General features: G+C 42.7%; 2 protein-coding genes across 2 annotated transcripts; one reads left to right on the plus strand and one right to left on the minus strand.

Moving 5' to 3' along the window:
* Positions 1 to 607: 607 nt before the first annotated feature.
* Positions 608 to 4,243, plus strand: LOC143568821 (binding partner of ACD11 1-like). The gene is made up of 5 exons (XM_077054875.1): positions 608 to 755; positions 2,872 to 3,067; positions 3,166 to 3,241; positions 3,363 to 3,446; positions 3,523 to 4,243. Exons 1-5 carry the CDS (start codon positions 608 to 610, stop codon positions 4,099 to 4,101), a joined length of 1,083 nt encoding a protein of 360 aa, XP_076910990.1. The 3' UTR covers positions 4,102 to 4,243.
* Positions 4,244 to 6,285: 2,042 nt separating this feature from the next.
* Positions 6,286 to 6,783, minus strand: LOC143568808 (putative calcium-binding protein CML18). Its single transcript, XM_077054867.1, has one exon. The coding sequence runs from the start codon at positions 6,781 to 6,783 to the stop codon at positions 6,286 to 6,288; it is 498 nt and encodes a 165-aa protein (XP_076910982.1).
* Between the last annotated feature and the right edge of the window lie 4,387 nt (positions 6,784 to 11,170).

Below are 11,170 nucleotides of genomic sequence, written 5' to 3' on the forward strand. Positions count from 1 at the left end.
TCCGAATTCAAGAGCTAGAAGCAAGCAACTCAGACAAGGATTCTAAGATTAAAGAGCTTCAAGCTAGTATGGGAGGCCTCACTGCCCTTTACTATGATCTCCAACAAAGGCTTGTGAGTAAATTTGGAGATGAATTCAAAAGTGTTGACGAAAGCGAGAACGTTCAAACAGCTAAAGATGAGTTTCATCCAACTTCAGACATTGAGACTTCTGCGGGTCTACAACGATATGTGTCTGCTCCACCTAGAACCGCCGAACAACAACAAAGACTTATAAGGAAAACTCTGATTCGCAAAAACTCAAATCAGAATGTAACTTCGTCTGATCATCCAGAGAAGTTTGTTGTTGAGCTTCAAAAGGGTGTGATAAATACAGCGATCGTTCTGGGATTGTGTCGTGGGGATTTGATGTTGACAAACATATGTGGTGGGTTAAAAGGAAGACTGGAAGACTCGACTATTACAAGAAGATAAAGGACTTCGGTTCATGGACAAGGGTGGACTTAAGTGAATTGATCAAGGCACCTTTCCATAACCCAAGTAACGAGTCAAAGGCCACTAACTTTTGGATCTACTTGAGCAATTAAGTTGAGAAAGGGTTTCCTTCGATGCCTACTGCTGAATCTTTTGTGAAGAAGGCCAAGGGTTTTCTCGATCCGCGCACTGGAAAGACGATGATGAATGTAATGTGGCCACCCACCAAGAAAGCTACTTCAATTCCTCTGAACTCAAGACTACCTGATGGTGTTCTTGAAGGCATGAAGTTTTGAACTTATGACGGTGAGACCACAACAGTTATCAATCGTTTAAAGAAGGGATCGTTTAGATTTGTTGATCCACGAGACTTACTTCGCTTTGGTGAACAAGACATCAAGACGCTTAGTGGTTTTCAAATCACCGTTGAGCCCTTGTATGAGCCTGCTGCCAAAGAATACACACGTATGGTGGGATCGATAATACGTACAAAATTGTGGGCTGGAGCTTATAAGGAGGCTGATAAAGAAGCTGATGCAGAGATACTCGAACATGAAGACTAGTCAAGCAATAAACCAAGGGAGAAAATGTTGGGCTACAATAAATGGTTTATGCTTTTATATATGTTGTTGGGCTTTCTTTTGTAAACCGAAAGGGTTTTCGGTGGGCTTGTGATTGTGTTGGGCTTAAGTATGGTATGTCTATAAATACCATGCATTTCACCTTGTAAACGGTTGGTCATTTGTTAGTATTGAAGCCGTGACATTGTGTAACTCTTAAGGGCTTAAGCACCCGACTATTATATAATAGCGTGTTTTGAAGCCTTTCTTGTGTGTTCTTATTGCTATTATCATTCACGTATTGAATCAACACGTTGTTATTTTCCGCATTTCATCGTGTATTTGGTATCACATTGCAAGATCCTCCAACACTGGACTTACAGGAGGTTTGTTGTTGTGAAAGAAAATGAAATTTTTTAGGAAAAAATTGAAATCTGATGTGGCGGTTTGTTGTTTTAGATGCTCTTATATATGTTAGGGATTTCGAGTATTTTGACTTGGATTTTCAAAGTCGTGTAAAAACTTTCAGATTAAAAGTTATTCAGTGGTTCCCTAAATACTTTATTCAGATAAAATTCTGAATGAGGTCAGCAACGCATTATGAATTATGTGAGAGAGATGAACCAAAATAATTGATTAAAAGAAACGAACATGTCTTTATCTGATGAGCAGTTAGGGTTTAAAAAAACTGTCTTATACAGCTATATTTTGAAAATCAATTTAGTTATTATTTTGCCTCCAAATTAATAATCATATGTGTGACATAATCATAATATTCATTTTCTAATGAATTATTAACAAAGCACCAATGAATTTTTAACCTCAGCCAGAGGCTGCCGCCTTTTAGACCTTGCTAACCAGGGGCAGCCATAACAAACTAAAACAAGCGTGTACTCTGTGCGTTTCTAGCGTGCTTGATGTATATTATGATTACACTGATCGACCAACTAATCAAATCAGACTTAAATATCTAACAATAAAATGTAGTGAAAAGAATAAAAACAAAGGTTAATTACACTATATATGAGTAGTCTCACACCTAAATTATAATTAAATATTTAAATTTATTATATAATTGTTTTATTTTAGGAAAAAATGTGACTCTATAGGTGGTCCACACAAGTAGACTTGTCCAAATATATATAAATCGAATGTGCCTCAATGATAGAGCACTCATTTTTACTAGTGAGAGGTAGAAGGTTCAAACCTCGTTATCACTAATTTATATGGGAGATATGAGGGATGACCCTGGATTGCCAGGGTTTGAGTCATGATCTCACCCGGTTTTACCTGCTCCTCGTTGTCGTGCCGTTTGGCGGGTGTGGGGGTCAGGTTTTATCCGGGGAATCCCTCAATAGGTGGACCGCTAGGGGCTCCGTCCGTCCGGACTCGTGGCCGGCTCGGGCTACCTTTAGCCAACGGGGGAGGGGTGGCACGTACGAAGTACCTGGCGTTACTTAGTTGGTTGTTAAAAAAAAGGACTTGTCCAAATATAAATTGTAGGTTGTGCATAAAAGGTATTAGATTTTTCGTTGAGAAAATTCAACCACAAACAACTCCGTCAAACCCCTTTCAAGTGGCTGAGACCAGGTCCATATATACTTTCGAAACCCCTCTTTATCAACTATTAATTCTCCGGCGATCCTTTCCGTTATTGAGAGATAAGCCTCCGTTCTTTAATCTGACCAGTGATCTTTATATCCAACATATAATAGAATATGTCGGTAAGTATAAATTCTGTCCAAATGTTTACATATTTATTAGAATTCATTATATTATATATATGATTTAAAATAACCTAAACTGTTTACTGAATTTGATTTCTATTAACCCTATAGCTTATAAGCTTGTTAACCATCAAATTAGGCATGTTATATGGATATGCTGGCTTTACTTATATGATGATAATATTAATCGGGCATTCGTGCAGGCTAAAACCGTTAAAGTTAGCAATCTTTCGCTAGGGGCTTCTGACCGAGACGTAAGGGAATTCTTTTCTTTTTCTGGAGACATTGTTTATGTTGAGACACAAAGGTTAGTAACTTAGTAATTAGTATACTGGATTATTTTTATTTTTTACATGTGTTTTCTTTGCTTTAACGCCATTGTAAGTTGTAATGCTATGTTTGCAGTCACGATGAGCGAACCCAAATCGCGTATGTCACGTTCACAGATGCTCAAGGAGCCGAGACTGCTGTTCTTCTTTCGGTAATTTGCTCTTTTTATAGATCTAAATAAGTGTGGACCTTCATACACATGTGTCATTAAAGTATAGATATAATTGGGCATCACCCGAATTAAATTGTCAAATACTTGCTATGTATTTCAGGGTGCAACTATTGTTGATACTACTGTTACTGTAACCCTAGACCCCGATTACCAGCTTCCACCGGCTGCTACCACTGCACCTCAGGTAACATTCATTTTGCAAACCTTTTTATTTAAATTTGAATGATATTCTCGCTTTGAATTGAATACATGTTTTGTAGCATTTTGGAAGCAATGTTTCTGATGGAAACGGCTCCGCCCTACGTAAGGCGGAAGACGTTGTAACCACCATGTTTGCAAAGGGTTTTGTGTTAGGTAAAGACGCAATTGGCAAAGCAAAAACCTTTGACGAGAAACATAATTTGACTTCGACCGCGTCTGCTAAAGTTGCTTCATTCGACAAGAAAATCGGTTTCACGGAAAAAGTCAGCGCGGGTACGTCAATCGTGACCGATAAAGTCAAAGTAGTTGACCAAAAGCTTCAGGTTTCTGAGAAAGCCAAGTCGGCTTTCACGGCTGCTGAGAATACTGTGAGCAGTGCGGGGTCTGCTATTATGAAAAACCGGTATGTGTTCACTAGTGCTTCGTGGGTAACAGGTGCGTTTAATAGAGTTGCAAAAGCAGCTGGGGAAGTTGGACAACAAACGAAAGAGAAAGTTGTGAAGGCTGAAGATGATAAAAGAAAGAAAACAGTTGATGAGTTTGCTCAAGTTCATTTATCCGAGCCTCCAAACGCTCCTGATTATACTCAGGAATCACGATCTTCTAAACCCGCACCGGTTACAGGTTTGGTTCTTTAATCCAGTTATATTTCTGTTTATACGAATTTATCTGGGAAATCGATTATGTACGCCTGTCATCGAGTCGAGTGGTGATTATACAAGTTTTATTTGTCATGAATTCGGAGTATATACAAATACCAGTTGGTGTTCACAGTGCATAATTTGTATACTCTTGTTTAAGTTCATATTGTATGAAAGCAAGTGCATGTAAATTGAATCATATTATGTTGGAATTAATCCTTAAAGTTCACATGTGGGTCAAAATTCAAAAGGGTAGTTTAGTCATTGTTATTCAGTATCAGCGGTGAAGAACTTTTATAGATGCTGCACTGTCTGTTTTAACAACTCGTTAATTCGGAATTAATGTCCGTGAGATGATGATAATTCTGTCTAGATTTCCCTGTTATCGTTGAAACACTCCCACCATGATTTGTCAATTCTGAAATGGAAGTATGTATTCAGATCTAATCCTCAAATCTTTAGAATAGCGTAATTGAACTTCTCATAAGTTGGCTACGACAACTGCAACCTGATTGCAACTTTAGTGACTTATCAACCGTTGAGTTATGTTAGAGTGATGCTGGATGAAATCTGAATAGTCATCCGCTAATAAAACCGCTGTTTGAGACTTCATTGTTTTGCAACTGTGTTTATTAACTGATATATAACGTCTTACATTGTTACTGCCAACCTAAAGCGGCAGATCAAGAAGACATGAACCAAGATTATTCATAAGCTAGTAAGAGTGACAGCATTTCATTGTGTAGTAAATCCGTAAGAATCTGCTAATGTAGAACCGTTAGAAAAGTTACTGGAACATCTATCATTCTATCTTTAGAGTTCTTTTTGGTTACCTAAGTAGAGACTTCCTAGTAAGCCACAGGTCATAAAAGGTCCCTCATCTAAGCAAAACTTAATCACTGGCTTTTACTTTTATCCACAAAGTGTTTGCAACACATTGAGCGTACATAGAGACAAGCATTACGTCTATGGCCGACCCCAAACTTGCCTATGGTGTTACAACCCCTTGCTACGAACTCGTCATACTCGATAAGGTTTTTCACGCCATGCTAAATGACAAAAGAGAGTGTATAATTCTATATGTGTCATTTGGTTCCTCGATTCCTCGTACCAGTCAATATGATTCATTTTTAATCTTACTAATATTCAAACTCATGTCATCTAATCACGTTTGATTGTGAAATTCTCCTCTTATTCACAACTAGGGGGTGCGGTGTGCATACCCTTGTGGTGTAGAGGTCGACTGTCCCCTATGAATTTTTTTAGTACTATTATAGTGTAAAAAGTAACGACCGAATCCAGTGAGCGTATAACAAGAAAACTTTCAACCCTTGTGAGAAAATTTTCTGAACCCGCAACTGTTCACAACCAAAGTTTACGATACGTGCTGACAATAGTAAAAACAGAACATTCCTTTTGCCTAGGTCCTAGCATTCGTTCATAACCTTAAGTCAGGGTCGCTTAAAATGTCACAACTAATTGCATATCTTGCTTGCATATCATTTGCACTTCATCATACATATTCTTTTGCAAGAAGTTGATATCTAAAATTAGTGGAGTTGAATGAGAAAAGGAATGATTTCCTCCATCTTTCTCAACACACCTTTGTTTTTTTCATCTTTGTATTTGGATAAATATTTATTTATTATTTGTTTCTAAGCTTCATAAATCAAAACATATCTATTTTGAATCTCCCAATTATGGCCTAGTGATAAGAGGCTTGGGTTATCCCTGTGTCATATTTGGGTGGATATTGACAAGAAAGGATTTTAGTCAGGCCTTGTGTAAAGGTTGTCAGTTCGAATCCTAAGCTCACCCGGGTTTTCGTCCCACCGCGAGTTACGCCAGAGAGTTTGCTTTTGTAGTGGCACAACGGCTGTCAAGTGGCAGTCAGCGGTATGGTTTCCCGGGGGAACTCCCAATCCAAATTCTGAAGTCAGCATGTGTCCGGTTAAGACAACATAGTCTAGCCAGAATAGGGCATCGGGCTCTTCAAATTTAAAGAGTGCGGTAGCCTAAATATAAAAACATATCTATTTTGAACAATTACTAATAAACATTAATCATCCAACAAATGACCATAAAAAACTTACGTGCTATATAATAATTCTATAAATACCAACGTACCTTATTAACATATGATTTCAAATAACCACAAACAGAAAACCACAAAATTTATTTTTAAGAAAACGAATTATCAAAAGCAGCAGAAGTAATCGCCTGAGAAAACTCCTGAAAATTAATCCGACCATCGCCATCCGTATCCGCCTCCTTGATCATCCCGGTCAGCTCCTCGGCCGTCAACGCATGTCCCAATTCCGCCATCGAATGGGCCAAATCCGCCGCGGTCACATACCCATTCCCATCCCGATCAAACATCTTAAACAGCTGCTGCAACTGCTCATCCGTGTATGGGGACTTCGCGGGAACAAGCTCGGGCGACACCAACGCCACAAACTCCGAAAACTCCACCAGCCCGTTGCTGTTAATATCCGCTTTCTGTATCAACGCATCGAGCTGGTCAGGGCTCGGTGTGAGGCCTAATGAACGTAGTAATGAGCCGAGTTCGAGCTGTGTGAGGCTGCCGTCGTTGTTTCGGTCGAATGAGCGGAAGATTTCGCGGAGTTCGGATAGTTGTTCGTCGTCGAGTTTAACAGGTTCTTCTTTGTCGACGCTCATGTCTGTGTGTGTGTGGGAATTGATGGAAATGGAATGGATGGAAAGTGGAAGTTGGAATTGGTAGTTATTAGTTAGTTAGTTAGTTAATACTCTCCACGTTTATTGGATCGATTAAATTGTGGAGAGGAGTGTTGACGGATTTTATTAAATAACTTTTGATTTATTTTATTTATAGTAATAATAATTTATATCTATATCTGAAGAGGTAGGTCCCAGCAGAGACCAGTTGGTCCCGCAAGACTCACCTTGAACAGGGACGTCTGCGCAAAGGCCATCTGCTCCCGCAGGACCCACCATGCTCATAGGATCTTACGCGCAGTACACAAGCTGAACACGCAGGGAAAGCCTCCCAATGGTGAAGTACCCCGCCTGTTCCCGCAGTTGCGGATACAAGCCATCAGGGAAGGCTACCCGCAGACAGCAGGGCTACACGCACAAGACACTAGCTACTTCAGTAGTCACATGAAGGAATGAGCAAGGCGGGAACAATCCCGCCTAAATGAGCCAGTCTGATTCTGAAAGATCTTTTGTACCATACCTACCAAGGTATGGATAGGACAGACGATCTGACCAGAACAGCCCATGAGCCAATCACAGGGTGACAGCTCATCGACAACAGGGCGAGGAGGAGCACCCTCTAGTACTGTTTGTCACTATTAGCCGCTGCCTACTCACCAACCCTTACTGAGGAGCATGCGCGGCCTACAGTTGGTGGAATAGTGTTACTGTTGGCCGTAACCTATTCACCAACCAGCATGGCCTGCGTACAATCCACAGTAAGTAAGACGTGCATAATCTACAGTTGGTGGAATAGTGCAGCCGACTTTGTTACTGTTGGCCGTAACCTACCCACCAACCAGTATGACCTGTGCATAGTCCACTGTTGGTTGAACAGGAATACTATTCAGCCGGCTGTACCTTCTAGGAAACCTACCTTCGGCTATAAATACTCCAATATCTTGGAATGGTAAGATCATCTGCTATCCAGTTATCTAGCAATCTCTTAATATACACTTATATTCAGAGCAACCTAGTCTGATTCTCACGCCGGAGGGTGGTCACAAGGAGGAACTCCCCCCTTCTCAGTGACGAGCTTACGGTGTTTGTTTTGCAGGTCTCCTGAAGAACAGCCTTCTCAGCTAGACCTCATCCGTGGGAAACATTATTTAACCCCCAGATTATCTATAATCTGTACCGGGTTGCCTAGTGTTTCTTCATTGGCGCCATCCGTGTATAAAAGCTAGAACTACTTTAGTTTTTTCACAATTTCTGAAGAAATGGTTAACGTTACTCCGGTTCAAAGGCCAGTAACCGACCAAGAAACCCCGGTAACAACCCCAGCAACTGGGGGGAACACCGGCGGTTATACAATCCTTACGAACACTACACCGACTACCCAAGCCGGGGCAAGTGGAGTAAATATTCCATTGGGGTTCTCCGATACCCAACTGGAAAAACGAACGAAGGTTCCTCGCCAAACACTAGATCAAGTGAAGGCATGGGCCGAAGCACGGCAAAGAGAATTCCAGGCCGAATTGGACGAACGCTTGCGTTCAGTTCAACAGGCTGACGAATTCGCCAGTACTCGCCAACACCTCAATATGAGCAGTGACTGCGAGTACTCAGACGACGAGTTGGAGTCCGACACCGACGCGAACCCTCGCCATAAGGCGAAAGGGAAGCGTAAGGAAACGGACGTCCAACCAAAAAGGAATTTTGGGGAAGCCTTTAAACCAATCGTGGAGAGAAACCCGCGTGACTTTTCCAAAACCTTTAGACCAACTGCTACAAATGCAGGGAAGTCAAAGTTCGCAAGGGACATTGCGGAAGCAATCGCCCCGAGAAGTGCCAAACAAATGTCCAACATTGGCACTTACGATGGTCTATCCGACCCAGACGACCATTTGAACAGGTTCATTGCGGGGGCTACCGTCAGCAACTGGACGGAACCCACGTGGTGCTACATGTTCCAGATGACTCTGGTCGGAGCGGCCAGGGCAAGGTTCGATCGTTTACCGATCCACCACATATATGACTGGGCGGACTTTCAGAACAAGTTCAGCCAGCATTTCAGCCAACAGAGGAAATACACTGAAGAGCAGTGGACGATCCTTAACTGCGTGAGAGAGGAGGATGAATCTCTACTAGACTTCATCACTCGCTTCAACTCCAAAAAGCTTAGTCTCGGCAACATAAGTGAAGATCTGGTTCGCGCCGCCTTCATCCAAGGCGCCGAATACCCAGAACTTATCCGCACATTGACGGGTAAGGATGGCATGCCATCAACTTGGGATGCCATCATGACGGCGGCAAAGCGCTTTGCCGAGACGGAAAAGCAACTGGGAAGAGATCTTCCCCAGAGTACACACCTCTACACGCAGAGGACCAGAGAGAACAATGTCCGGATCGCCCGGCAGAACAAAAAGAGGAGGCTAGGTATTTGGCAGTCAAGGGTAAACTTTGACACCTCATCCAGCTCTCGCCCTCTTGTTGGCGGAAGGGACAACACACACCCTTCAAACCGAAAACACCGGTGGACGCCACTCACGAAGAGCGTCACGGAGATATTTGCCACGGAAAAATTGCCATGGCCTAAAGCCCCATTGATCCGGCAGAAACCTAATGCGGATCAAAGCAAATCCTGTGATTTCCACGGGACAAAGGGTCATGGTACTGAAGAGTGCACATCCTTGAAGGATATTATTGAGACATTTGTCAAGGACGGAAGGCTTGCACATCTTGTGGCATCGATCAGGAAGGGAGGAAGGAATGACAACCGGTACAGAGGTAACGGACGAAAGCCCGTCGATATCAGCATCAACATGGTTCATGGCAAGGTCAGAGGAAGGAAAAGACGGGTGGCAGAACCATGCGCGTGGAAAGAAGCTGTGGTGCGCTTCCCGCGAGTGCCAGGAGGCCCCAGCAAAGAAGGCCCCATCGTCATCAGAAGCCAGCTGGGGCACTACATCACTTCACGCACTCTTGCTGACAACGGCGCTTCGTCGACAGTGATGTACAGACAGTTCTTTGATAAGCTGGATGATGAAGACAAAGAACGCTTGGAAACGGTCTACGCTTCAATGGAAGGGTTTGACGGAAGTACAGAAACACCCCTGGGTATCCTATCTTTCCCCGTTACTCTTACTGATGGGAGTCATTCACGCACAGAAGACGTGGATTTTGTCGTAATGAAAAAGCCACATCATACGTACGACATCCTATTCGGAAGAGACGGGATGGCAAGATTCAACGCCGTGGTATCTTCAGTCCATGGCATGATGGGATGGCCAACAGCTGAGGGTGTAGCAATGATCTCTGGCATTCCCCAGGTATGCATTGCATCTGTTTCATCTAAACCCAAACCGAAAAAGGCTAAACCAACCATCACTGAACCAGAAAAATGGGCCTTCAATGGCAAATACCCCGACCAGGCCGTTACCATTGGACCAACAATAGTTGATCCCACCCGCACCTTACTCAAACGCTTACTGCAGAAAAACGCTGACATCTTTGCGTGGGCACCAGCTGACATGACTGGTGTACCCCGAAGTAAGGCGGAGCATAAGCTCAAGTGCGACCCGGCTGTTACGCCAATCGTACAAAAGCGCAGAGTAATGGGGCCTGAACAAACTAACGCGTGTAGAACCTAAGTCAAGGAACTCCTTGACGCAGGCATCGTACGCGTTAGTAGATATCAAACATGGGTTGCAAATCCCGTAATGGTACCGAAGAATGACAAACAATGGCGCATGTGCATAGATTTCAAAGATTTGAACAAAGCATGCCCCAAAGATTGTTATCCGTTACCAGAAATTGATCTCAAAGTGGATTCGTTGGCACCATTCCACCTTAAATGCTTCTTGGATGCGTATAAGGGGTACCACCAAATCCACATGGCCATTGATGACCAGGACAAAACCGCATTTCGGACGCCCGATGGTACATTTTGTTATAAAATGATGCCATTCGGACTTAAGAACGCAGGGTCCACATACCAACGACTAATGGACAAAGAGTTTCACGCCCAAATCGGGAGAAACTTGGAAGTCTATATGGATGATTTGGTCATCAAAAGCCTCGAGCCTGAGGCGATGTTGAAAGACATTGAAGAAACTTTCAACACGCTCCGAAAGATAAACATGAAGCTCAACCCGAGCAAGTGTTCATTTGGGATGGAAGAAGGGAAGTTCTTGGGAGTCATTGTTACTAAAGATGGCTTTAGAGCGAACCCTGAAAAGGTCGAAGCCATTGTTAAAATGGAATCACCTACCACCATCAAACAGGCTCAGACACTGAATGGACGACTAGTCGCACTTAATCGCTTCTTGGCAAACCATGCAGATAAGTCGTTTCCTTTCGTGTCAACGTTGAGAAACTGCTTGAAGAA

Source organism: Bidens hawaiensis, unplaced genomic scaffold, assembly GCF_021521415.1.
Source record: "Bidens hawaiensis isolate Kalapana, Puna unplaced genomic scaffold, B.hawaiensis_p1.1 tig00024231_1, whole genome shotgun sequence".
In the NCBI taxonomy this organism is placed as follows: domain Eukaryota; kingdom Viridiplantae; phylum Streptophyta; class Magnoliopsida; order Asterales; family Asteraceae; genus Bidens; species Bidens hawaiensis.